The sequence below is a fragment of the Lepus europaeus genome, chromosome 19 (genome assembly GCF_033115175.1).
Source record: "Lepus europaeus isolate LE1 chromosome 19, mLepTim1.pri, whole genome shotgun sequence".
In the NCBI taxonomy this organism is placed as follows: domain Eukaryota; kingdom Metazoa; phylum Chordata; class Mammalia; order Lagomorpha; family Leporidae; genus Lepus; species Lepus europaeus.
The window spans coordinates 13,223,145-13,250,393 of record NC_084845.1 but is presented as its reverse complement, the minus strand read 5'-3'; the positions used below and the strand labels follow the sequence as shown (position 1 = coordinate 13,250,393).

The 27,249-nt window shown below is 59.9% G+C and overlaps 1 protein-coding gene across 1 annotated transcript; it reads left to right on the top strand.

The window, feature by feature from the left end:
• Positions 1-162: 162 nt before the first annotated feature.
• CATSPERG (cation channel sperm associated auxiliary subunit gamma) lies at positions 163-26,772 on the top strand. The gene is made up of 26 exons (XM_062175986.1): positions 163-550; positions 6,795-6,921; positions 7,051-7,123; positions 8,636-8,791; positions 8,903-9,074; positions 10,712-10,849; positions 12,928-12,987; positions 13,086-13,205; positions 13,718-13,768; positions 13,879-14,008; positions 14,457-14,568; positions 16,381-16,539; positions 16,628-16,740; positions 17,194-17,407; positions 17,666-17,728; positions 17,819-18,017; positions 18,151-18,275; positions 18,432-18,512; positions 18,598-18,654; positions 22,351-22,507; positions 22,596-22,659; positions 22,750-22,845; positions 22,929-23,018; positions 25,976-26,068; positions 26,163-26,262; positions 26,347-26,772. The coding sequence occupies exons 1-26, from the start codon at positions 163-165 to the stop codon at positions 26,605-26,607; spliced, it is 3,399 nt and encodes a 1,132-aa protein (XP_062031970.1). The 3' UTR covers positions 26,608-26,772.
• Positions 26,773-27,249: the final 477 nt, after the last annotated feature.

Here is a 27,249-nt window from a genome sequence, read left to right as displayed (position 1 = left end):
AGCAGAGGTGGAGCCAGGGGCCGGGGCCGGGGCCGGGGCCGGGCCCGGGCGAAGCGCAGAAGCGTGACCGGGGCCCAGAGGCCGGCCGCCGGGAGCTGCCGTGCGCGCGGGCATTGACCCTCGCGTTCTCCAGGTCGCAGGCGCGTTGCGCGCTGCTCAGCCATGTCCGCGGCCAGCGCTGCGTGGCCGCGAGGCCAAGCCCTGCGGGCGCTGTGGGCACTGCTGGCGGTGCTGTTGGCGCCGTGGAGGCTGTGGGCGATCAACGATTTTCAGAAGTGCACCTGGCAGGTTGTCTTGAACAAGTTCGAGAGGCTGGGCGAGCACGGTGCCAGTGACCGCTTCTACGATCAAGAGCTCCTGGACAGAGTGGGCAGGGTGTTCAGGATGCTGGTGGACTCGCCCATAGACCGGCACGAGGTGAGGGGTCGAGGGTCAGGAGGACCCAAGGGCCACGTCCCGCTCGGCAGTGGACATTTTGCCCAACGTCTTCTTGCAGAAATACCTGGGCTTCCCTTACTACCTGAAGATCAACTACTCTTGCGAGGGACAGGTGAGCAGGTGCGCCTGTGCGGACTTGAGCTTCCCCATGTCTAGCATGTTAGTACTGATAGCACCACCCACCCCGGGGGCCTTAGGAACTCAAGACCCTACCAGCACAGAGCAGGTGCTCAAGTAGGCTTTCTTTACTGTATGTTTTTTATTGGACAGTAACACACACACCATAAAATTCAGATTTCAAAGTGCAAGGTCAGTAGTTCTTAGCATATCGAGAAAGCTGGGCCAGCGCCTTCCCTCTCTCATCCCTGCTGGTAGTCCCTCCCTGTTTCACTCCCTCCCTCCAGCCCCTGGAGAAGGCTTCTGCAGGCATGAGTGCCGAAGCTGAACCTTTGGTTTAGGCGGGACCCCACGGCTGTGGAGGCTCATTCAGGTTGCAGCGAGTACCAGTGCTTCCTTTTCATGAATGAATACCGTTCCACCGTGTGGGTGTGTCCTGTTTGGTTTACCCATTCACCAGCTCTTGAACACTGGACTTATTTCCACTTTTTGGCTGTTCTAAATGAAGCTGCTTGTGAGCATTTGTGCACACATTTTGAGTGAACGTGAACTTCCAGTTCTCTTTGGTGTATCCCCTGGAGTGGAGTTGCTGGGTCAAAGGCCAATGCTGCCCAATTTCTGAGGTGACGCCGGGCTGTTTCCCAAAGCAGCTGCCTCATCTCCGGCTCCCGCCACTCACAGCGAGTCCCAGCGTGTCTGCACCCTCGCCAACACTTGCACTTGTCCATCTTTTTTTTTTTCTTTTTTTTTTCTTTTTTATTTTTTGACAGGCAGAGTGGACAGTGAGAGAGAGAGATAGAGAGAAAGGTCTTTCTTTTGCCATTGGTTCACCCTCCAATGGCCGCTGCGGTAGGCGCGCTGTGACTGTGCTGATCCGATGGCAGGAGCCAGGTGCTTCTCCTGGTCTCCCATGTGGGTGCAGGGCCCAAGCACTTGGGCCATCCTCCACTGCACTCCCTGGCCACAGCAGAGAGCTGGCCTGGAAGAGGGGCAACCGGGACAGGATCGGTGCCCCGACCGGGACTAGAACCCGGTGTGCCGGCGCCGCAAGGCGGAGGATTAGCCTATTGAGCCGCGGCGCCGGCTGTCCATCTTTTTCATACAGCCAGTGTACGAAGCGGCATACTGTGGTCTTGATTTCCAGTCCCCTTAAAACTAATGACGTTAAACATCTGTCCGTGTGCAATTTTAACCACTTATCTGCTTTCTCTGGAGAAATCTCTGCCCCGATCCTTTGCCTCATTTTAGAAAATTTACCTATTTATTTATTTGAGAGGCAGAGAGAAAGAATGACAGGTAGAGAGAGAGAGCTCCTATCTGCTCTTGCATTCCCCAAACACCTGTGGGTAGCTGGAGGTGGGCTGATTTGGAAACCAGGAGGTGGGAACACAGTCTGGGCCCCCCACGTGGGTGGTGGGGACCCAGTTATCGGAACCACTGCCTCCTGCCTCCCAGGGCCGGCATTAGTGGCCGGCTGGAGTCAGGAGCCGGAGAAGGTCTTGAACCCAGCACGCCGATACGTAATGGCTGGGCCAAATGCTCACCCCTTGTCCACTTTAACATTTTGTTTTGTATTTTTGTTGTTGAGTTGTCAAAGTTCTCTATATACCAAGCGTGCAACCTGCTTGTCAGGTGTATAACTTGTAGATACATTGTCTTTTCTTGTGAGTTGTCTCTGCACTTTCTGGGTGGTATCCTTGAGATGCAATTCACCCACGAAATAGCACAGAAGCTTCCAATTTTGGTGATGTCTAATTCACCAACGGCAGTCTTTAGCTGCTTATGCTCTTGGCTTTGCCCAACCAAAGGTCACAGGCACTTACTCCTGTATTTTCTTCTAGGGGATTTTTAATTCCAATTCTTTTTTTTTTAAAAGAGATTTATTTTATTTATTTATTTGAGAGGCAAAGTTACAGACAGAGAGAGGTCTTCCATCTACTGGTTCTGGGTCTCCTACACGAGTGCAGCACTTAGCCATCTTCTGCTGCTTTCCCAGGCCACTAGCAGGGAGCTGGATTGGAAGAGGGGAGGTTGGGAGAAGAACCGGTGCCCCATATGGGACACCGGAGCCACAGGTGGAGGCTTAGCCTGCTACATCACACTGGAGCTGAGCAGATCCGAAGCCAGGAGCCAGAAGCTTCCTCCGGGTCTCCCCCACAGGTGCAGGGGCCCGAGGACTTGGGCCATCCTCCACTGCCTTCCCAGGCCATAGCAGAGAGCTGGATTGGAAGTGGAGCAGCCAGGACTCGAACCGGCACCCATATGGGATGCTGGTGCTGCAGGCAGCGGCTTCACCTGCTATGCCACAGCATCTTTTTTTTTTTTTTTTTTTTAAGATTTATTTAACCGACTCCTAATTCTAATTTTTATATTCGGGTTATTTGATTCACTTTGAGTTGATTTTTGTGTATGGTGTGAAGTAGAATTCCAGCCTTTGCCTGTGACTATCTAGTTGTTAAAATGGATTACTCCTTCTTTCATTGAATTGCCTTGGCATCCTTGTCAGGAGTTAGTGGCCCATAGAGTTTATCCCTGGGCTGGCTTTATTCCGGCGCTCTGTATGCCCTGCAGGCCTGGTTACAGCCGCACCGTAGTGCGTTTTCAAAGCGGGAAGTTTGAGTGCTGCAACTTTATCCTGCTTTTTCTGGGTCGTTTGTGGCTTCAGTAAGCTTGCTGAGACAGCAGCGTGCTGTGGGCCGGGTCTGGGTTTGAGTCAGCTGCTCATGAGCGCTTACCTTGAGGCATGTACTGTTCGGGCTCTCGAGCCGGGCTGCTTGGGTTAAAAAATCCAACTCTGCCCTGTAATAGCTGTGTGATCTCGGGCAAGTTATTAACCTCTCTGTGCCAAAGTTTCCTTTTTTTTTTTTTTTTTTTTAAGATCTGTTTGAAAGGCAGAGTGACAGGGCCAGGGGGAGATAGGTAGAGTGAGAGAGAGGGACTCCATTTGCGAGTTCACCCCCCAAGTGGCTGCAATGGTGAGGGCTGGGCCAGGTTGAAGCCAGGAGCCAGGAACTGCATCCGGGTCTCCCAGGTGGGTGGCAGGGTCCAAGCACTGGGCCATCTTCCACTGCTTCCCTAGACACATCAGCAGGGGGCTGAAACCAGCATGGATGTGGGATGTGGGATGTTGTGACGGCTTAACCGGCTGCACCGCGCCGCCTGCCGCAAGGGGGCACTACGTAGCGGGGTGGTTGGGGACGGTCTCTGAGACCTGAGCCATGGCAAGGGGTGACTGGAGGCTGAGCGATGGCCAGGGGTGACTGGAGGCTGAGCTATGGCAAGGGGTGACTGGAGGCTGAGCCATGGCCAGGGGTGACTGGAGGCGAGCCGGGAAAAGCGTCGCAGGCACAGCGGCCTGGAAGCAGGAGCGAGTGTGTGTGGCTCAGCGGGGAGCGGGAGGATTGTCGGGGCCTCACGGCCAGGGAGAGGATGCAGCTGTACTCTGGGAGTCTGAGAAGGCTCTGAGCGGAGGCGGCTTCTCACCCCTGGGGGGGGGGGGCGGGCGGGGGACATGGGGCCGCTTTGGGGTCGGTGTCCTGAGGGCAGAGCGGGGTGGGGGGGTTTGGTGTCCTGAGGGCAGAGTAGGGGGGGTGTGGGTGTCCTGAGGGCAGAACGGGGGGGGGTCGGTGTCCTGAGGGCAGAGTGGGGGGGGTGTGGGTGTCCTGAGGGCAGAACGGGGGGGGGGTCGGTGTCCTGAGGGCAGAGTAGGGGGGGTGTGGGTGTCCTGAGGGCAGAGCGGGGTGGGGGTCAGTGTCCTGAGGGCAGAGTGGGGGGGGTGTGGGTGTCCTGAGGGCAGAGTGGGGGGGGTGTGGGTGTCCTGAGGGCAGAGTAGGGGGGGTGTGGGTGTCCTGAGGGCAGAGCGGGGTGGGGGTCAGTGTCCTGAGGGCAGAGCGGGGGGGGGGTGTGGGTGTCCTGAGGGCAGAGTGGGGGGGGTGTGGGTGTCCTGAGGGCAGAGTAGGGGGGGTGTGGGTGTCCTGAGGGCAGAGCGGGGTGGGGGTCAGTGTCCTGAGGGCAGAGCGGGGGGGGGGTGTGGGTGTCCTGAGGGCAGAGTGGGGGGGGTGTGGGTGTCCTGAGGGCAGAGTGGGGGGGGTGTGGGTGTCCTGAGGGCAGAGTAGGGGGGGTGTGGGTGTCCTGAGGGCAGAGCGGGGTGGGGGTCAGTGTCCTGAGGGCAGAGCGGGGGGGGGGGGTGTGGGTGTCCTGAGGGCAGAGTGGGGGGGGTGTGGGTGTCCTGAGGGCAGAGTAGGGGGGGTGTGGGTGTCCTGAGGGCAGAGCGGGGTGGGGGTCAGTGTCCTGAGGGCAGAGTAGGGGGGGTGTGGGTGTCCTGAGGGCAGAGCGGGGGGGGGTTGGTGTCCTGAGGGCAGGGGGGGGTTGGTGTCCTGAGGGCAGAGTAGGGGGGGTGTGGGTGTCCTGAGGGCAGAGTGGGGGGGGTCGGTGTCCTGAGGGCAGAGCGGGGTGGAGGTCAGTGTCCTGAGGGCAGAGCGGGGTGGGAGTCAGTGTCCTGAGGGCAGAGTAGGGGGGTGTGGGTGTCCTGAGGGCAGAGTAGGGGGGTCGGTGTCCTGAGGGCAGAGCGGGGAGGGGTCGGTGTCCTGAGGGCAGAGCGGGGGTGGGGGTCGGTGTCCTGAGGGCAGAGCGGGGGGGGGGGTTGGTGTCCTGAGGGCAGAGCGGGGTGGGGGTCGGTGTCCTGAGGGCAGAGCAGGGGGGGGTCGGTGTCCTGAGGGCAGAGCGGGGGTGGGGGTCGGTGTCCTGAGGGCAGAGCGGGGGGGGGGGGTGTGGGTGTCCTGAGGGCAGAGCGGGGAGGGGTCGGTGTCCTGAGGGCAGAGCAGGGGGGGGTCGGTGTCCTGAGGGCAGAGCGGGGGTGGGGGTCGGTGTCCTGAGGGCAGAGCGGGGGGGGGGGTCGGTGTCCTGAGGGCAGAGCGGGGGGGGGGGTCGGTGTCCTGAGGGCAGAGCGGGGGGGGGGTCGGTGTCCTGAGGGCAGAGCGGGGGGGGGGTTGGTGTCCTGAGGGCAGAGCGGGGTGGGGGTCAGTGTCCTGAGGGCAGAGTAGGGGGGGTGTGGGTGTCCTGAGGGCAGAGCGGGGTGGGGGTCAGTGTCTTAAGGGCAGAGCCGGGGGGGGGGCGACAGGGGGCTGCTGCAGGGTTGTGTCCTGAGGGCAGAGTGGGGGGGGGGGCACAGGGGGCCGCTGCGGGGTTGGTGTCCTGAGGGCGGGGGGGGGGGACAGGGGGCTGCTGCCGGGTCCTGAGGGCAGAGTTGGGGGGCAGGGGGCAGTGTCCTGCAGTGTCTGCCAGGAGGCCCACCCCCTGTCCCCCCGCACCTGCTCCCGGGTGTGGGGACCCAGAGGCAGGGCTGAGACAAATGCAGCCCTAGCGGAGAGGCCGTCCCAGATGGCTAAAACCTTGAAACCCCTCGCCCTGGTCCCACCCCCTCCCTGCCTCTGCTCCCCGTGCCCTGAGGGCAACCTTTTCTGGGGAAGCCTCCAGGCCTTTGCTGTGTGTTCCACGGAACACCCTTCTCCTTCCTCCCGGCCTCCTCCACTCAAAGTCCTGCCTTCCCTCTCAGCCAGCCAGGGTCCCAGCATCCCTGGGAGGTAGCCCTCGGGTGCCCCTCACTCTCCTCCCCACCCCAACACTCTCCTGCCCTCACGCCAGCCCCAGCCCCACAGCCTGCTGTCCTCGGACACTGGAGGGAGCAGGGCCCAGCGTGTGCAGGGGCGTGGCAGCCCCTCCCGAGGGGGCTGGGTGTCCTGCAGGGGCAGGGGCTGCTAGCGGCTCCAGCGGCAGAGTCATCCTCTGTGCCCTTCCCGCTGCATACCCCGCACACGTGTTCTGACTGAAGACCCTGGCTTGGCCCCGCCTCCTCCAGGGAAACCTGTAGCCCCACCCCCCCCAAGCCAGCCCAGGACAGGACACGACAGGCGGGCTGGAGGCGGGGCATCCAGAGGCTGCCTTCTTGCCCCCAGCCCTCCGAGGACCTGGTCCGCCAGGGCCACCTGACCGGGCTAAAGCCCGTGGTGCTGGTCACCTTCCAGTCCCCGGTCAACTTCTACCGCTGGAAGATTGAGCAATTGCAGATCCAGATGGAGGCAGCCCCCTTCCGCAGCAAAGGTGGCTGGGGACTGCCGGCAGCGTGGGGGGCCACAACCTGGAGGGCGCAGGGGAGCTGGCGGGAGGTGTGGGGCACTGCACCCCGTGGCCTGGAGGGGCCCCTGGGAGGTGCCACCGCCTCCGTGCCCTGTGCCCCGCAGAGCTGTGCTCCGCAGAGGAGGTGTGCGTCATGAGCTGGTACACGCCCATGCCCATCAAGAACGGCAGCGTGGTCATGCGTGTGGACATCAGCAGCAATGGCCTGGGGCCCTTCATTCCCAATGAAAGGTGCCCTTTCCCAAGCCCAGGGCCGGGGGCCGCTCCTGGGAGGAAGCCCTGACCACCCCATCTCCGCGGCGTGGAGGGGCTGGCGCTGAGCCCGCAGCCCTCACACATGCCGCCTGCCCCCGCTGCCAGGTTTTACGTGAACATCAACGGCTTCCTGAAGCGAGAGCAAGACGCCAGGATCCGTTTCACCGTGGGAGATGAGGTAGGGCCCGGGACCTTCCAGACTCAGCAGCGGTTCCTCCGCGCCAGGTCCCGGCCAAGCTCTGTCCTGGGGTGCAATCAGTCGTCTGCGTCTCCACGATGACCCTGGAGGGAGGGGGGTTCTCATCCACCCATCTCACAGAGGAGATGACTGAGGTCCCGCCCCACCATCTCGCAGCGTATACGTGTGAGAGGAGGCTTGTGTCTGCCTGACTCCTGCTCCCGTTTTCATTTGTTTAAAACAAGATTTATTAATGTGAAAGGCAGAGTAACAGAGAGAGAGAGAGAGAGAGAGAGAGAGAGAGAGAGATCTGTTAGTTCACTCTCCGGATGGCTACAATGGTGGGGCCAGGAACTCCACCCAGATCTCCCACATGGGTGGCAGGGGCCCAAGCACTTGGGGTTTGCTGCCTTCCCAGGTGCATGAGCAGGGAGTGGATCAGAAGCAGAGCAGCCAGGACTGGAGGAACCGGTGCCCACATGGGATGCCGGCACTGAGGAGGCGGCTTTACCTTCTACGCCACAGCGCCAGCCCCTCTGCAGTGTTTAGTGGATCGGACAAGAGAGGCCTCACTGAGAAGGCTGACGCTTGTTTGGGTAGAGCGCTGACAGACAGACAGGAGGGGGTCGGAGGGCTCTAGCGGTGCGGGTAGAGCGCTGACAGACAGACAGGAGGGGGTCAGAGGGCTCTAGCGGGGTGGGTAGAGCGCTGACAGACAGACAGGAGGGGGTCGGAGGGCTCTAGCGGTACGGGTAGAGCGCTGACGGACAGGAGGGGGTCAGAGGGCTCTAGCGGTGCGGGTAGAGCGCTGACAGACAGGAGGGGGTCGGAGGGCTCTAGCGGTGTGGGTAGAGCGCTGACGGACAGGAGGGGGTCAGAGGGCTCTAGCGGTGCGGGTAGAGCGCTGACAGACAGGAGGGGGTCGGAGGGCTCTAGCGGTGCGGGTATAGCCCTGACAGACAGACAGGAGGGGGTCGGAGGGCTCTAGCGGTGCGGGTAGAGCGCTGACAGACAGACAGGAGGGGGTCGGAGGGCTCTAGCGGGGTGGGTAGAGCGCTGACAGGAGGGGGTCGGAGGGCTCTAGCGGTGCGGGTAGAGCGCTGACAGACAGACAGGAGGGGGTCGGAGGGCTCTAGCGGGGTGGGTAGAGCGCTGACAGACAGACAGACAGGAGGGGGTCAGAGGGCTCTAGCGGTGTGGGTAGAGCCCTGACAGACAGACAGGAGGGGGTCAGAGGGCTCTAGCGGTGTGGGTAGAGCGCTGACAGACAGGAGGGGGTCGGGCTCTAGCGCAGTTCAGTTCACACGGGGCTACAGCAGTACCAAGGCCTGTGCCTGCTCAGGCTGAGCCGCGAGCACACGGTGGCTCCTGGGGTTGGGAGAGAGTGGGCCCGGGAGGTGATGGGGGCTCGTGGGTCAGGGTAGAGGACTCTGCTTTGGCCTAAAGGAGGTGGAGGCAGGGAAGGGAGCCTGGGGGGGGGGGTGTTGAGCAGCCTCCTCCCCTCCCCCACAGCTCTTGGAGCTGCTGCCGCGGTACTTCCTGAATGCGCCCTCGAGGGTCCTGTGGTACACCGTGGACCAGTCGCCCGTGCTCATCCTGGGGGGCATCCCCAACGAGAAGTCCATCCTGCTGACGGACACCTACTTCAAGGACTTCTCTCTCGTGGAGGTGGGGGCCTCCGGGGGGTGGGGGGCTGGGCCGCAGCCTCTGACCCGCGGAGGGGCCTCGGGCGGCAGAGGGCGCCTCTGAGACGGCAGGACCGGCCTCTGTTCCCTGTAGCTGAGCATCGACAGCTGCTGGGTCGGCTCCTTCTACTGCCCCCAGGCGGGCTTCACGGCCACCATCTACGACGCCGTGACCACCGAGAGCACCCTCTTCATCCGGCAGAACCAGCTGGTCTACTACTTCACAGGCACCTACTACACACTCCACGAGAGCAACGAGGGCAGCGGTGAGGGCGGGCAGCTCAGGCCCCGGGGGGTGAGGGGGGCAGCTTGGGCCCACAGGGGGAGAGGGGGCAGCTCAGGCCCTGGGGGGGGGGCAGCTCGGGCCCTGGGAGGGCAGGGCCCTCTCCATGCTGCTGGAAGGCCTTTCACCCAGAGCCTCCTGGGAATCACGAGGCAGCTGTGGAAGGAGGCTGGGAGAGCAAGACCCAAGCGTGTGCAGGGACACAGGGTGGCAGAGAGGCAGAGGCCAAGGGAGAGACTGCAGAGAGGGGCCAGGCAGAGCAGGAGGGGAGAAGGAGAAGGGGATGGAGCTGGGCTGGTGCAGACAGAGCCACCAGGGATAGTGCTCGGAGGGCACTGGGATGCTTCCGGTCTTGTTCATTTGTTTACTTGAAAAGCAGACCAAGAGAGATGCTGTCCACTGGCTCACTCCCCAAATGTCCGAAACAGCCAGGGCTGGGCCAGGCTGAAGCCAGGAGCCCGGGCCTCCATCCAGGTCTCCCACTTGGGTGGCAGGGACCCAAGCCTCTGCTGACTCCTGGGTGTGCATTAGCAGGAAGCTGAAGTGGAAGTGGGGCTGGGACTCGAACCAAGCACTCTGACATGGGCTGTGGGTGTCCCGAGTGGCATCTTATTTTTTTCTTTTATTTTTATCTTGAAAGGCAGAGTTATGGAGAGACAATGGGGTTGGGGAGAGGGAAGGAGGGAGGGAGGGAGGGAGGGAGAGAGAGAGAGAATATCTTCCACCTACTAGTTTACTCCCCAAATGGCTGCAATAGCTAGGGCTGGACCAGGTTGAAGCCAGGAACCTGGAACTTCGTCTCGGTCTCCCATGGGGGTGGCATAGTCCACTGCTTCCCTAGGCGCATTAGCAGGTGGCTGGAGCCAAAGCAGAGCAGCCGGGACTTGAAACGGTGCTCATGTGGGATGCTGGCCCTGCAGGCCGAGGCTTTACCCACTACGCCACAGCACTGTCCCCCACCCCAGAAGTGGCATCTTGATTGCTATGCCAAGCACCCACCCCAGCCTCATCTTTCAAGTGATACAGAACCTTCCTAGTTCTAACAGAGTTTTACCCTTACCTAAATAAGAGTTGTCAGCTTATAAGGCCACAGAGAAGCGTACTGTGTCTTACATCTCGTTAGTTAATGTATGCTCCCATCAGCTTCATGTCCCCCTGTCTTAGAGCACGTTGACCATGGGAAGAACCAGATTAAACTTGGCCTTGGCTTACAGAGCTGAATAGCCCAGAAGCGTGTTGGCTTCAGGCACAGCCGGATCGGGGCCCACTGTCAGTGACAGGTGGTCCCCTCTGTGGACTCTTGGTGCCTCCTACCCAACCCAGCGCCTACAGATCGGATGCCCCTCCGTGGTCCCAGGAGACTGTCAGCGTCTGTGAGCTGAGTCGTGTCTGATGAGCCCAGCTCGGCCGCAAAAGAGGGGTTGGCCCAGTTGGAGCCTCTCAGACAGGATGTAAGCAAGGCAGCTGGCACTCTCTGCCCAGGGCCCGCGGACACCTCACTGAACGGGTGGCCCAGCACGAGAGGTCAGGTACCGGGCTGGCTAAGGCCAGGGAAAGTGGCAGGCAGGGCGCCTGGGGCCCCGCTCCAACTGGCCTAAGGCCCCATGCCGGCCCTCCTAGGCAAGTGGGTTCGCGTGCTGGCCAGTGAGTGCATCAAGAGGCTGTGCCCCGTGTATTTCCACAGCAACGGCTCTGAGTACATAATGGCCCTCACCACGGGCAAGCACGAGGGCTACGTCCACTTTGGGACCATCACAGGTAGGGGGCGCTGCGGCCAGCAGGAGGCCCCTCCACACCCTCTCACCCCCGAGGCTTCTGGCCACAAATCCTCACTCCTCAGCATGCACCCCAGGCAACGCTGTGGCTGGGGGTTATCCCTGTGTGTGTGGAAGGGGAGTCACCCCTCTGTGTGTGTGTAAGGGGGGTCATCCCTGTGTGTGTAAGGGAGGTTATCCGTGTGTGTGTGTAAGTGGGGTTATCCATGTGTGTGTAAGTGGGGTTATCCATGTGTGTGTGTAAGGGGGGTCATCCCTGTGTGTTTAAGGGGGGTCATCCCTGTGTGTAAGGGGGGATGTCCCTGTGTATGTGTGTAAGGGGGATTATCCCTGTGTATGTAAGGGGGGTCATCCCTGTGTGTGTAAGTGGGGTTATCCGTGTATGTGTGTAAGGGGGGTCATCCCTGTGTGTGTAAGGGGGGTCATCCCTGTGTGTGTAAGGGAGGTTATCCGTGTGTGTGTGTGTAAGTGGGGTTATCCATGTGTGTGTAAGTGGGGTTATCCATGTGTGTGTAAGGGGGGTCATCCCTGTGTGTGTAAGGGGGGTCATCCCTGTGTGTGTAAGGGAGGTTATCTGTGTGTGTGTAAGTGGGGTTATCCATGTGTGTGTGTAAGGGGGATTATCCCTGTGTGTCTAAGGGGGGTCATCCCTGTGTGTAAGGGGGGGTGTCCCTGTGTATGTGTGTAAGGGGGATTATCCCTGTGTGTGTAAGGGGGGTCATCCCTGTGTGTGTAAGGGGGGTTATCCGTGTGTGTGTGTAAGGGGGGTATCCCTGTGTGTGTAAGGGGGGGTCATCCCTGTGTGTGTAAGGGGGGTTATCCCTGTGTGTGTGTGTGTAAGGGGGTTATCCCTGTGTGTCTAAGGGGGGTCATCCCTGTGTGTGTAAGGGGGATTATCCCTGTGTGTGTAAGGGGGGTCATCCCTGTGTGTAAGGGGGGGTGTCCCTGTGTATGTGTGTAAGGGGGATTATCCCTGTGTGTGTAAGGGGGGTCATCCCTGTGTGTAAGGGGGGGTGTCCCTGTGTATGTGTGTAAGGGGGATTATCCCTGTGTGTCTAAGGGGGATCATCCCTGTGTGTGTAAGTGGGGTTATCCCTGTGTGTGTGTGTAAGGGGGTTATCCCTGTGTGTGTGAGGAGGGTTATTCCTGTGTATGTGTGTGTAAGGGGATTATCCCTGTGTGTGTGCAAGAGGGATCATCCATCTGTGTATGTAAGGGAGGTCATCTGTGTATGTGTGTGTGTGAGGGGGTATCCGTGTGTGTAAGGAGGGTTAATCCTGTGTGTGTGTGTAAGGGTGGGTTATCCCTATGTGTGTATAAGGGGGGGTCATCCCTGTGTGTGTGTGTATAAGGGGTTTCCCTGTGTGTGTGTATAAGGGGAGTATCCCTGTGTGTAAGGGGGGTGTCCCTGTGTATGTGTGTGTATAAGGGGGGTCATCCCTGTGTGTGTAAAGAAGTTATCCCTGTGTGTGTAAGGGGGTCATCCCTGTGTGTGTAAGGGGGGTGTGCATTTGTGGGGGGTTGGTATATTTCACAATATGTTTGGATCCCAAGGGCAGAAGCCCAATTCAAAAGTAATTTATGTGCATGAAACGTACCAACGTCCACCAGCTTCAGGCATAGCTGGATCTGCTGGATCCAGGAGCTCACGGGCCTGTGTGAGGTAGGGTGGCATAGAGACTGTAGCACGCCAGCTGTGTGGCTTCGGACAGGTGACGGGGTGCCTCTGACCTCACTGTCCTCACCCACAGCGCTTCACGCAGTGGGGGTGAGATAAAGATGCGTGGAAAGGCCTCGAAACAGTGCTAGGGACATGGGGAGAGCCCTGTGATTTGGCTCCTCTCAGGAGGCCCCCAGGACTCACCGTGCCCACCAGTTTGAGTCCCCCCAGGCCTCTTTCCCATTAGTGCCCAAAGTCCCTGCCTGGGCACACTGTGATTGGCCCACTCAGACTCACATGTCCAGGCAGCTGCACTGTGATAGGCCAGACGGGAGGGACCGAGTCCTGCAGGCTGAGGGGTGGCGGGAAGAGCAGAGTGTGGATCCTGCCTCACCCTGCAGATGGCCACGTGTCCTTCGAGATGCTGCCCAGGCATTGGTCGGTGTGCCAGAAGTTAGCAGGTACTGAGCCTGCCACCGCCGGCGGTGGGGAGGGCGTGGGGGGCCGCTGGGCAGGGCGGGGGCTCAGGGCTGCTCCCGGCTCCTGCTGCCCCTCCCAGTTAGCCAGTGCTTCATCATCTGGGCCGTGTTCATCTCGGACGACTCCAGAGTCCTATTGCTGGTGGAGAGTGAGGTGACCCCGATTAAGAAGTTTCATCACGTGATCAGCTACAGCCTGGGTAATCAGGGCCACCAGGCCCAACGGGGGGCGGGGGCCGGGGGCCAGACTGCCCTGGCGCCCACACTGAGGGGCTGTGCAATGTTGTCCCTGTCACTCCTGGACAAGGGGTGGCGGTGAGCTGAGTGGAGAGACCACGAGGAGGTCCATGAGACTGGAACAGAGGGGAAGGACAATGAGCAGACACCTCGGGCCCTGTACCACACCACAGGACTTGGTTTGATTTACTTTCAGTGGGAATAGGTCTGCCACATACAGTTGTACAGGTTGCATACTGCACAAACGCCCCCAGCCAGGGGGTTCAGAGGAGATGACACGTTCTGTGCCCAGCAGGACTGTGTCCTCTCAGCGACAGGGCCTACTTAGAGTTCCCATCACTCGTGCGGGCCACAGGGCCTCATGGGGAGCCCTCGGAGGGTGTGATGGGGAGTCGGGGAGCTAACGACTTGCTTAGCTTCAGGTTTTGAAAGCTCAGGGCCTCAGGAGCTTCGGCTGTGTTCTCCCTACCTGTAGCCACTGATGACCTGGAAATCATCTACATCATCCCAGAATTTATCCCTGATGGTAGGAGGGGAGGCGGGGAAGGCAGAGGCGGCCTCCGAGGTGGGTGGGGGTCAACAGCGGCCCCAGCCCCCAGCTCACCGCAGCGTCCTCTTGACTGCCACGCTGAGCAGCCCGAGGCTTGGAGTGCCTGACGATCCTAGGGACGGAGTCGTACACCAGCATCCCCATGGTCCCCAGGGGCATGTTCTTTAACCCCTACAACAACCTGCTGTTCATCTGGGGCAACTTCCTCCTGCAGAGGTAGGCCCCGCCCCCACGCCGCCCCACCCCCGGCCTCCCTAGGGCAGGGCCCCTGCTGAGCTCACCCAAGCTTCAGGGGACACTGAGGTCGGTCCGGAGTTCCCAGGGCCAGGATGGGGGATGCCAGAATTTGGAAGCTGGGGAGCACTTTAAGACGAGCTTATGTAGGCCCCAGCGAGACGAAATGATTCTCCAGGAGCGGGAGGAGAGATTTCCTGGAGTCGGGTTTGGAGCCTTCCCACCCGGCCAGCTCCTCACCCTCCGGCACCTGGGGCCCCTGCGCCGCACACTCGGGCAGCTGGCACGGTCTGGCTCCGGCGGGGCCGTGGCGAGTCCAAGGCCATCCGGCCAGCCTGTGGGGTCAGGGCTTGCAGGTGAACAAGCTGAGTCTGTTGTGCCTGTGGTGTGCTAGGCCCCAGGGCTCCTGGCTCTCGACCTCTGCCCACAGCTATAACATGGAAAACTTCATCTACCTGGCGGACTTCCCCAAGGAGCTGACCATCAAATACTTGGTCAACTCGTTCCACGGAGAGATGGCCATCGTCACGGAGAACGAGGAGGTGGGCTGCCTGCACCCCCACTGCCTCTCGGCGGGGCTCCAGGGACTGAGAGGGAGAGCCCTCCCAGGGACCCTAGGGTGGTACAACAGGGGCTCCACTTAGCCTGGCGCTCAGGAAGGCGGCGTGCTTGCCAGTCACCCCGCAGGAGAGCTGAGCCACAGGCGGCTTCTTTCATTGCATCATCTCGTTGTTCATTTCAGAAGTATTGAGCACCTGCTGTATGCCCGACACTGTTTGCTGGCCACACAGCAGTGGCTGAGTCCATCTTGGGCCCTGTCTGCACCCAGGGTCACAGTCCAGAAGGCAGTCGGGTTCCCAGCCTGCTCAGGGCTGCTGGGGTGGGGGTGCAGAGGGGCCTGGGTAGGTGTGATGGGGGGGGTGCTTCATGGAGGAGGCCCACTGAGGCAGGAGGGAGATCCTGGGGGCTGGAGAGAACCGAGAGGAGGGGAGGTCTAGAGCTGGATGGTTAGCCCTGGAGGCTGCTGGGACAGGAGAAAGGGCAGTGATTGGTCTGCATCCCATATGGGAGTGCCCGGGCTCACGGCCCAGCTCCGTTTTCCACTCCAGCTTCCTGGAAGGCAGCAGATGATGGCTCAAGTAATCATCACTGCTACTCTTGTGGGAGACCTGGATTAAGTTCCTGGCTTGGGCCTGGCTCAGTCCCTGGGGAGTGGACTGGCAGATGGAAGATCTCTATCTTTTAAATGAAATGAGGAAATAATTTTTTAAAAAAGAATATGAAAAAAAGAGGTCTTGGGTCTAGGAGCCATGGCTCTTAGGGGGTGCACATGTCAGGGTCACTTTGGCTGCAGGAACAGGAACCTGGGCAGATGGAAACATGGAGACAGTGGTCGCGGTGGGAGGTCTGGTGCCGGCAGTGGTCAGGCCCTGGGCAGTCGAGGGGCCTGCAGGTGCCCTGGCTCCCCCACACCACTGCTGTGCCCTCAGATCTGGTACCTCCTGGGCGGTCGCGGGCCCTGCAGGTGCCCTGGCTCCCCCACACCACTGCTGTGCCCTCAGATCTGGTACCTCCTGGGCGGTCGCGGGCCCTGCAGGTGCCCTGGCTCCCCCACACCACTGCTGTGCCCTCAGATCTGGTACCCCCTGGGCGGTCGAGGGCCCTGCAGGTGCCCTGGCTCCCCCACACCACTGCTGTGCCCTCAGATCTGGTACCCCCTGGGCGGTCGAGGGGCCTGCAGGTGCCCTGGCTCCCCCACACCACTGCTGTGCCCTCAGATCTGGTACCTCCTGGGCGGTCGCGGGCCCTGCAGGTGCCCTGGCTCCCCCACACCACTGCTGTGCCCTCAGATCTGGTACCTCCTGGGTGGTCGCGGGCCCTGCAGGTGCCCTGGCTCCCCCACACCACTGCTGTGCCCTCAGATCTGGTACCTCCTGGGCGGTTGAGGGGCCTGCAGGTGCCCTGGCTCCCCCACACCACTGCTGTGCCCTCAGATCTGGTACCTCCTGGGCGGTCGCGGGCCCTGCAGGTGCCCTGGCTCCCCCACACCACTGCTGTGCCCTCAGATCTGGTACCTCCTGGGCGGTCGCGGGCCCTGCAGGTGCCCTGGCTCCCCCACACCACTGCTGTGCCCTCAGATCTGGTACCCCCTGGGTGGTCGCGGGCCCTGCAGGTGCCCTGGCTCCCCCACACCACTGCTGTGCCCTCAGATCTGGTACCTCCTGGGTGGTCGAGGGGCCTGCAGGTGCCCTGGCTCCCCCACACCACTGCTGTGCCCTCAGATCTGGTACCCCCTGGGCGGTCGCGGGCCCTGCAGGTGCCCTGGCTCCCCCACACCACTGCTGTGCCCTCAGATCTGGTACCTCCTGGAGGGCAGCTACCAGGTGCACAGGCTCTTCCCGTCCAAGAGCTGGGAGATACACATCAGCCTGCAGGCCATGCACCAGTCGTCGCTCTACTCCTCCAACGAGACCATGGTCACCCTCTTCTACGAAGACAGCAAACTGTACCAGGTGCCAGGGAGGGGCTGCGGGGGCCCGCGGCAGGGGGCGCCACGGGGCGGCTGGTGCGGCTCACCTGCCGCTGCCTGCCCCCCCGCAGCTCGTGTACTTCCCCGACAAGCAGCGGGGCCGCCTGGTCAAGAGGCTCGTGCCTGTGGAGAGGCTTCTGATGTACAAGCAGCACAGCAGACGCTACCACCTGGAGCGGAAGGGGTGAGCAGAGGGAGGTGGCGGCGTGAGGAAGCATTAGCTCAGTGAGAAGCAGGGGGGAGGGTCTTCCCCGCGGAGGAAAGGAGATGGAGGAGTCCCGGCTGAGAGGAGGCGGCTGGCAGAGAGAGCGCAGTGTGCTGGCAGGCGGGACCAGGTGAACCTGGCCGGCGCGCGGAGGAGCCTGGGGTCCACCTTGAGGGTCCAGGGGAGCCATGCATAGGCAGAGGGCCAACGGGGTCAGATTTCATGCTGTCCAGGAGTCATCCTTGGGTCACCTGCTGAGGGTGCGTGAGTCTGGGGAGAGTTGGGAGAGTGGAGCAGGCAGGTGGATGGGCAGAGAGGGACTCTGGGTGGGCCAGCGGGGCCAGGCGCTGAAGCGGAGAGAAAGGTCAGGCCCGGGTGTGGGGTCCGCAGGGAGCAGATGGGGACCGAGAGCCCTCTCCCACTGCTGTCCAGGGGCCACCTGATGCTCGCCTTCAGCAGCCCCTGTCCCTTCACGGTGATGCGCCTGCGGAACCTGCCCAACCTGCAGGCATACTCGCGCCAGGAGCGCTACCGCGCGCAGCCGCCGCACATCCTGGAGCCGGGAGGCTTCCACACCGAGAAGTCGCTCGCCGTGTACCAGGGCCTCGTCTATTACCTGCTCTGGCTGCACTCCAAGTACGACAAGGTGAGCCCCGGCGGCGGGCGGTGCAGGCCAGGGCATCCGACAGAGAGGGGACGGGCGGACCGAGCGCGGCTGGCAGGGCCGGGCTCCTGCAGGGCGATGGCCGTAGTGTTGACAACGCGGCTTGGGGCAAGCGCGGGAGGTTAGCGCCAGTCTTTTGAATTAGGGCTTTAACTGAGGCTAGGAGAGGGTCTGGGGCTGCCTCTGGCCCGGGGACCGGCCCTCGCACGCCCTCACAGTGCCGGGGCGGGGTTCCTGCAGCCCTACGCGGACCCGGTGCACGACCCTACGTGGCGCTGGTGGAAAAACAAGAAGCAGGACCAGGTATGAGGAGACGGTTGGGAGCCGGGGGGGAAGGGGCGGCGGCCCGCGCCCGGCGCTGACTCCGGTGCCTGGCGCCTGCGGCACTGCTAGGACTACTACTTCTACCTGGCGAGCAACGGGCTCAGCGCGGGGGGCGTGCACATCGACATGGACAGCTACGAGAAGATCTACAACCTCAAGCCCGAGTACAAGCTGCCGGATCGCATCTTCCTGGACAAGGGCAACTCCTACCGGTTCTCCATCTTCCTGACCGCGCGCGGCCATGGGTTCAAGACGCTCCAAAGCGTGGGTGTGTGGGCGGGACCTGAGAGGTGCCTCGGGAGGGCTCGGCCGGAATCTGGCAGGCCCCGGGTCGGCTCCGTGGAGCCCTCCGAGGGATGGGGCTCAGCCAAGTCGAACCAGGCCTTGGTCTCTCCCGCCAGTAATGGGCAGCGCCTTCCGGCTGCACAGCCGGTTGCAGGTGGGCATGGTGCTGGCTGACCCGGGCTGCCTGGAGGCGGTGGTGTCACGGGAGATCCTTATCAACCGCAACTCGGTGCTGTTCTCGGTGAGGCCCGGCCGGGAGGGGCCCCCAGGCGGCGCCCCCATCCTCGGAGGTGGGGGAACCGTGAGCCCACCGTTCCACTCCGGCCGGCCCCATCACAGCCTGGCAAGATCCTCAGGCGAGCCTGTCCCATTTCTGCCCTCCCCCACGGCCCTCCAGATCATCCTCAAGGATAAGATGGTGTGCTATGGCCAGGGCATTAGTGGGCACCACCTCCTGAAGACCTCCTTGATGGTCAAGGTGCGCCTGAGCCTGAGGGGAGGGCGAGGGGAGGTTGGGACAGACCTGGCCCCTGGGGTCCGCTACCACCTGCTCCCACCTGCAGGTGGTGGGATCTTCCGGCAACTGTTTCCAGAACACACACCTGGGGCTCCGCCTGCAAGTATTGGAGCTTGGGGTTCTGGGCGGGGAAGGGAGGGACGGGAGTCTTAACGGGCCGATTGCCCCCTGCGCTGCTCCAGGAAGCCCCCGATGGCTTCATCATTGCCTTCTTCTCAGTGGTCCTCTTCGCTCGCCACCCACTCCCCACTCCCTCGCCCGCGTGTTCTCAGAAGGGGCCGCTCCGGATGCCCCTCCTGGCACTTTTCTGAGTGGGCTTCTTTTTCCAGCTGACACAAAGCTGGCGGCCCTCCAGCCACAACTTACTCTATTTTGTTTTTCTTGTAAAGATAAGGAAGGAAGGAGAAAAACTAGTCTTTTTATTTATTTATTCATTTTTAAGATTTATTTATGCGTTTGAAAGGCAGAGCTGGCCGGCGCCACGGCTCAATAGGCTAATCCTCTGCCTTGCGGCACCGGCACACCGGGTTCTAGTCCCGGTTGGGGCACCGGATTCTGTCCCGGTTGCCCCTCTTCCAGGCCAGCTCTCTGCTGTGGCCAGGGAGTGCAGTGGAGGATGGCCTAAGTGCTTGGGCCCTGCATCCTATGGGAGACCAGGAGAAGCACCTGGCTCCTGGCTTTGGATCAGCGCGGTGCGCTGGCCGCAGCACACCGGCCACAGTGGCCATTGGGGGTGAACCAATGGCAAAGGAAGACCTTTCTCTCTGTCTTTCTATCACTGTCCACTCTGCCTGACAAAAAATAAATAAATAAATAAAAAAGAAAGGCAGGGCTATGCAGAGGCAGAGAGAGAGAGAGAGAGAGAGAGAGAGAGAGAGAGAGAGAGACAGAGAGAGATCTTCCATTCACTGGTTCACTCCCCAGATGGCCAGGACTGAGCCAGGCTGAAGCCAGGAGCTTCTTCCAGGTCTCCCACATGGGTGCAGGGGCCTAAGGACTTGGGCCATCTTCCGCTGCTTTCCCAGGCCATGGCAGAGAGCTGGATCGGAAGTGGAGCAGCCAGTTTGCCCATAAGGGTGCATTTCAAGACCCAGATGCTGCATTTCCAATCCAGCTCTCTGCCATGACCTGGGAAAGCAGCGGAAGATGGCCCAAGTCCTTGGGCCCCTGCACCCATATGGGAGACCTGGAGGAAGCTCCTGGCTCCTGGCTTCAGCCTGGCCCAACCTGGGCCTTTGTGGCCATTTGGGGAGTGAACCCACATATGAGAAGCTCTCTCTCTCTCTCTCTCTCTCTCTTTCTCTCCTCATCCCTTCCTCTCTCTGTCACTTTGGCTTTCAGATAAAAAAAATCATAAAATATAAAATACCAACATCCCACTTCCCATATCAGAGGACCTGGGTTTGAGTCTCAGCTCCAGCTCCCGACTCCAGCTTCCTGCCAGTGCAGACTCTGGGAGGCAGCAGTGCTGGCCCAAGTCCCTGGGGTCCTGCCACCCGTGGGGGAGACCTGGCTTGTGTTCTTGGCCCCCAGCTTCAGCCAGCCCAGTCCTGGCTGTTGCAGGTATTTGGAGAGCAAAGTCACAAATGGCAGCTCGGTTTCTCTCTCTCCCTCTCAAATAAAACAATGAAAAAAAAAAATACCCCGCCAGGATGGAGGTGAGAGATTTCAAAGGTGAGGCCAAGGCTTGAAGCTCAAGAGCTTCAGGGATGAAGGTGCCATTAACCCAGACGGTTCTGGACAATGGGCGACACCTGTGACAATCCTGTGACTGAGTAGCTGACGGCCCCAAGTCTTCGGCCTGGCACAGGAAGTGCAGAATCCATGGCCACTGACCCGCCCCTCAGCCACCATGAACACCATGAAGCCTCGGCCACGGTTTCGGAATTCTCTTGTTCCCCAAAGTGGGTCCAGGGACCCTTTCTTCAGACTTAATTATTCATTTGAAAGGCAGAGTTACAGAGAGAGGGAGAGGCAGAGAGAGAGAGAAAGAGAGACAGAGATCTCCTGGTTCAATCCCCAAATGGCTAGAGCTGGGCCAGGTCAGAGCCAAGAGCCGGGAACTCCATCCGGGTCTACCACGGGGAGCCCATATTCTTGGGCCATCTTGCACTGCTTTCTCAGGCACATTAGCAGGGAACTGAATGGGAAGTAGCGCAGCCGGGACTTGAACTGGTGCTCATGTGGTATGCTTGCATTTGCAGGCGGTGGCTTAGCCCACTGCGCCGCAGTGCCAGTCCCCCCAGGGACTCTGGATTGTGAAGACACTGTCATGCAGGTTCCTAGGTGCCACCTCCCTCACGTGTCCCACGCTCCTGCAGGTCTGCTATTTGAGGATTCAGGCCCAACTTTGGATCTATGGTGCCTGCAAAGGAGTTGATACTCCACGGGTATAGGTGTCTGGTGTTTTTTTTTTTTTTTTCTCCCAAATTGTTATTTGTCTTAGTTGCGAGGCAGATGGACAGAGCTCCCATTCGCTGATTCACTCCCCCAAATGCCTGCAACAGCCAGGGCTGCCAAAACAGGAGCCGGGAACTCAGCCCAGGTCTCCCTGAGGGGGGCGGGACCCGTCGTTGAGCCGTGGCCTGCTGCCTCCCAGGACGTGCAGTAACAGGAAGCTGGACAGGGAGCAGGGCTGGGACGCGAACCCAGGCGTTCCGGTGTGGAATGCAGGTGTCCCACGCAGCGTCCTAACTGCTGCGCCGAGCACCCATGGGCACCCTTCCTACATCAGTGTTTCTTTGGAGGCAGCTAGAGTTGACCTGTCTTCCAAGTCCAGTTCTGCCACTTCCGTCTGTGTGGTTTTGGATGACTCACACGTTGCTTGACCTCTCTGTGCCTTGATTTTGTCCTGTTTACACTGGGGATGGGGTGGGCACTGCAGCACAGCAGGTTAAGTTGCCCCTCGGAGCATCCACACTCCATATCCGGGCAGTCCTGCTCCTGAGCCGGCTTCCTGCTGCTGTGTGTCCTGGGAGGTAGCAGAGGACGGCTCGAGTACCTGGGCCCAGCCACCCACATGGGAGACTTGGACTGAGTTCCTGGCTCCTGGCTCCTGGCTTCTGGCTGTTGTGACCTTTTTTGGGGAGTGGCCCAGCAGATGGAAGATCCACGGAAGATCCACTCACCTCCTCCCCGCCCTCCGTCACTCTGCCTTTCAAATAAATAAACCTTGGAATCATTTTACTTATTTGAAAGGCAGAGTGACAGAGAGAGGGAGAGAGAGAGGAAGAGAGGTCTTCCATCCATTGGTTCACTCCCCAAATGGCCACTACAGTGAGGGCTGGGCCAGATCAAAGCCAGGAGCCAGGAGCTTCTTCTGGGTCTCCCACATGGGTGTGCAAGGGCCCAAGCACTTGGGCCATCCTCTGCTGTTCCCAGGTGCACTGGCAGGGAGCTGGCTGGGAAGTGGAGCAGCTGGGACTCCAGCCAGTGCTCATATAGGATGCTGGTGTTGCAGGCAGCGGCTTAACCCATTACACCACCATGCTGGCCCCCAGGAAACCCTTTTAAATTAAAAAGTAAATAAAATGGACATATTACTAGTCTCTACCATGCAGGGCTGTTTAGACTTGGAATACATACAGCTCTGGGAATAGCCTCATATACAGTAAGAGCCACATAAGTGTTGGCAGCGTGAACAGTATTCTAATGATAATGATTGCCCTTGGTGGTGAGTGGTGGGGTGTGGAGGGGGGTCTTTCTGGTCTCCCTGCTCTGCCCCATCCCCCACTCCAGCCTGGTGGGGCTGGGGAGACCCTGGCACCGCCCACCACCAGGCTTTTCTCCTCCTACTCAGGGCAACCTGATGGTGCCGGTGCTTATAGGCTGCCCTCCAGGCAAGCGCCTGGCCTTCGACATCACCTACACGCTCAAGTACAACCGCCTGCAGAACAAGCACTACTTCGATTGCATTAACGTGGACCCCGAGATGCCCTGCTTCCTCTTCCGGGACAGTGTGTACCCGGCCCGCCCTCCCCGCGCCCCCCAGCCCGCTCCAGCCTCCAGGCCCGCCTAACGTCTGCACCCGCTCCCACCCCGCAGTATTCTACCCCTTCTTCTTGATTCAAGATCTGGTCACGGGAGACTCGGGCAGTTTCCAGGGCAGGTAAGGGCGCGACCCGGCCACCGCCAGGGAGTGGGTGCGGGCGGTTGCGGGACGCTGACGCGGGTCCGGGCGCCCCTCTGCTGCCCGCAGCTTCGTGCTGAAGGTGGTGGGCGGCGGACCCAGTCTGGACAGCATCAGGGACTACAGCGATGAGGAAATCTACCGCTTCAACAGCCCCCTGGACAAGTAATCCGGCGGCCCCTCCCTCCGCCCCGCCTGGCTGCCACCGCGGGCCTCCCCGCCCCGCTCATGGTGCTCGGTCTGCCTAGGACCAATAGCCTCATCTGGACTACCAGGACCACCAGGACCACCAAGGACTCGGCCTTCCACATCTTGTCCCATCGGAGCTCCGGCATTGAGTGAGTGTGTGGGTGGCGGCAGGACGCCCTCCATCCCCCACCTGCCCACCGGCCCACGGCTGCCCAGGAGGCCTGTGGCCCCTCCCCTCGTGTTCCCCGTGTGTGGCTGACCTTGGCACAGGCTGGGCCCTTCGTAGCCAGTTCTGGGCCTCCCCACTGTCTTCAGGTCTTAGTTCAGAGGCTCCTTGGTTCAAGAGGATGTTCCTATCTGTTGCAGGATGGGGCGGTTGGCCCCTCTGGGCCTCTCATGCCTCCTCCCAGGGCTTCCCTACTCCCAGCCTTGAGCTGTCACTGGGTTGTCACTGTATATGGAACCAGGTCCTGAAGACTTAACGCCCTGTTACAGAAAATTCTTTCCATTTATTTGAGTCAGAGAGAGAGAGAGAGAGATGCCATCCTCTGGCTCACTCCCTAAATGTGTGCTATAGCTGGGGCTGGGCTGGGGCTGAAGCTGGAATCCAGGTCTCTCCCGTGGGTGGCAGGGCCACCTGAGCCGTCACCACTGCTTCCCAGGAAGCTGGAGTCAAGCGCTGGAGTTGGGCATCAAACTCAGATCCCTGGATGTGATGTGGGCTTTTTTTTTTTTTTAAAGATGTATTTATTTATTTGAAAGGCAGATACAGAGAGAGGGGAAGGGATGAGGGGGAGAGAGAGAGAGAGAGAGAGAGAGAGAGAGAGAGAGAGAGAAATCTTTCATCCATTGGTTCATTCCCCAAGTGACCGAAACAGCTGGGGCTGGGCCAAGCTGCAGCTTGGAGCCAGGAACTCCGTCTGGGTCTGGGCCTCCCACGTGGGCAGTAGGGACCCAAACAGTTTTGGGCCGTCTTGTTCTGCCTTCCTAGGCACATTAGCAGTGAGCTGGACCAGAAGCAGAGCAGCTGGGACTGGAACTGGCGCTCTAATGTGGGATGATGGTGCTGCAGGTGGTGGCTGATGGTGTCTTCACCACTGGCACATACCTGCTCCAACATACTAACTTTTGATTAACAGTATGAACAATTGTGGAAATTAGCTCATGGTAGGCCTTTATTGACATTTAAAAAATTTAAAAATTTTCTTATTTATTTGTGGGGCAGAGTTACAGAGTGAGGGAGAGACAGAGAGAAAGGTCTTCCATCCACTGGTTCACTCCCCAAATGGCCACAAGGGCCAGAACTGGGCTGATTCAAAGCCAGGAGCCTGGAGCTTTTTCTGGGTCTCCCCTGTGAGTGCAGGGACCCAAGGACTTGGGCCATCTTCTACTGCTTTCCCAGGCCACAACAGAGAGCTAGATTGGAAGTGGAGCTGCTGGGGCTGGCGCTGTGGCATAGTGGGTAAAGCCACTACATGCAGTGCTAGCATCCCATATGAGCACTGGTTCAAGACCCGGCTGCTCCATTTCCCATCCAGCTCCCTGCTAATGCACCTGGGAAAGCAGCAGAAGATGGCCCAACTCCTTGGGCTCCTGAACCCAAGGGAGACCCAGAAGAAGCTCCGGGCTTTGGATTGTCACAGTTCCAGCAGTTGCAGCCATTTGGGGAGTGAACCATCAGATGGAAGACCTCTCTCTCCTCTCTCCTCTCTCTCTCTCTCTCTCTCTCTCTCTCTCTCTCTCTCTCTCTCTGCCTCTCCTTCTCTCTCTGTGTAACTCTGACTTTAAAATAAATAAATAAATCTTAAAAAAAAAAAAAAAGGAAGAAGTGGAGCTGCAGGGGTGCCAGCGCTGTAGCACAGTGAGTAAAGCCACCGCCTGCAGCACAGGCATCCCATATGGGTGCTGGTTCGAGTCCAGGCTTCTCCACTTCTGATCCAGCTCTCTGCTATGGCCTGGGAAAGCAGTAGAAGATGGCCTAAGTGCTCTCACATGGGAGACCTGGAAGAAGCTCCTGGCTCCTGGCTTCAGTTCAGCTCAGTGCCGGCTGTTGCGGTCATCTGGGGAGTGAACCAGCAGATGGAAGACCTCTCTCTCTCTCTCTCTCTCTCTCTCTCTCTCTTTTGACAGGCAGAGTGGACAGTGAGAAAGAGAGACAGAGAGAAAGGTCTTCCTTTGCTGTTAGTTCACCCTCCAATGGCCGCCGCGGCTGATCCGATGGCAGGAGCCAGGTGCTTATCCTGGTCTCCCATGGGTGCAGGGCCCAAGGACTTGGGCCATCCTCCACTGTACTCCCTGGCCACAGCAGAGAGCTGGCCTGGAAGAGGGGCAACCGGGACAGGATCGGTGCCCCGACCGGGACTAGAACCCGGTGTGCCGGCGCTGCAAGGCGGAGGATTAGCCTAGTGAGCTGCGGCCCCGGCCTGCCTCTACCTCTCTATAACTCTGCCTTTCAAATAAATAAGTAAATCTTTGTAAAAAAAAAAAAGGGGGGGGGGGAGGGAGCCACCAGGACTTGAACTGGTGCCCATATGGGATGCCAGAGCTGCAGGTAGAGGCTTAACCTGCTACGCCTAGTACCAGCCCCCCCCTTATTGATACTTGAATGGAGGTATTAATGAATGAATAAAACCCTGTAGGAACAAATTAGTACATAGGCGTTCAGTGACTACTTTTGATTCAATGAAAAAGAAGAAAATGATGCCATGAGCAAATGAAGGCAGTGAATGAATGAAAAAAACCAATCAACTTGCACGGTGTCAGTGTATGGGCTGCATTCATTGGATACTGAGTAGAAGAAAGTGAACGGAAGATGTGCCTTTGCACCTGTTGAGTGCTCAAGCTGTACCTGGGGCTGAAGGGATGAAGGCAGCAGCAATGCATTGCTGCTGGGGGCATACTCCCTGGTCTGGGGACCACAGATGGGGACACGCTTCCAGGTCTGGGGACCACAGAGTGACCAGGGAAGGGATGGTGGAGGCAGGAAGAGTCAGCGTCGTCGGGTGAGCGCGTGAGGAGGGAGGCAAGTGTTGGGCGAGGGAGACAGCAGGGGTGGCCGACAGGCGCCAGGGTGCTTGGTAGCCACGCTCCTGGACTCGACTCCCAGGTGGCTGTGTATGGAGAACTCGCCGTGTCACGACACCATTCCCAAACGCTTCTTCGCCCCGGATTTCTTCTTCAAGGTGTTGGTGAGCAATAGGTGAGCCAGGCTCGGGGCCCAGCTGGGAGCCGAGGGCATTCCCTGGGGTATCCACCCACTCCCGCAGTCCTAGACCACCTGTGTCTCCCACCAGAGATGTGGACACGAGCACGTACTGCGACTACCAGCTCATCTTCCTGCTGCACGTCCACGGGCTGCCCCTGAGCAGCAAGCGGGCCCTCTTCATTGTCATTGTGAGTGGGGGGCCGGGGGCGGGGAGGGGGCAGCGGCCCCTAAGCCCCGCCCCCCGCCCCATGCCCCTTGCTCTCGGCTTGCAGGTGGCAACCAGCCTGTTTCTGGGCCTGGTGCTCTTGTACATCGTCATCTGCCTGCTGTGGCCCTTTGTGGTGAAGGCCTGCAACTTCCTGCGCTGGAAGATCAACAGCCTCATCGCCACGGAGTCCTACTACACTTACGCTGCCTCTTCCGGGAGCTTCAGCCTGCGGTCCTGGACCATGTCCAGGGAGATCTCCAGGGCCGGCTCCAAGGTGGTGGAGAAGGCTGGGCCCAGGCAGCCCTGGGAGCAGCTGCACACCTGAGCCCCTTGCCCACCCCCACTTCCGCCCCAACACCTACATCCGCTGCTCGGTCCATCTGTCACCCCTCCCAGGCCTCTTCTTCCCTTCCCTTCTTACTCCAGAGCAGCTGTGGCTCCGCACAGGGCTCCTGTTTCTACCAGCACAGCTGTGCAAGTCATTAAAATATCTCAGTCCTCTGTGCCGGCTGGCAAATAGCAGCTTCTCTGTCAGCCCAGCCCCTCCCCGGGGGTCCCCGCCCCTCCCTGTGGTCCTGCAAGGCCCACCACGACCCAGGCTCATTGCTGTGGCCCACAGTGTGTTCTGATTGGTCAGTTGTAACAGCTGGTGCACATTTGGAGTGTCGGTATCTAGCTTCTGGCTTCAGGAGGGGATCTGGATGGACTAGGATTTTTATTTTTAAGATTTTTTAAAAAAATTATTTGAGCGGCAGAGTTACAGAGAGAGAGAGAGACAGAGACACAGAGAGAAAGGTCTTCTATCCCCAGATGGCCACAACAGCTGGAGCTGTGCAGTTCCAAAGCCAGGAGCCAGGAGCTTCTCCCGGGTCTCCCACGTGGGTTCAGGGGCCCAAAGCCTTGGGCCATCTTCTATTGCTTTCCCAGGCCACAGCAGAGGGATGGATTGGAAGAAGAGCAGCTGGGA

Excerpts from the sequence above, each read along its gene's own strand:
- CATSPERG (XM_062175986.1), top strand. The coding sequence starts at position 163 with ATGTCCGCGGCCAGCGCTGCGTGGCCGCGAGGCCAAGCCCTGCGGGCG. Across the intron at positions 14,569-16,380 it reads TCGTCACGGAGAACGAGGAG|ATCTGGTACCTCCTGGAGGG; the intron begins GTGGGCTGCCTG and ends CTGTGCCCTCAG. Across the intron at positions 22,660-22,749 it reads TCGGGCAGTTTCCAGGGCAG|CTTCGTGCTGAAGGTGGTGG; the intron begins GTAAGGGCGCGA and ends TGCTGCCCGCAG.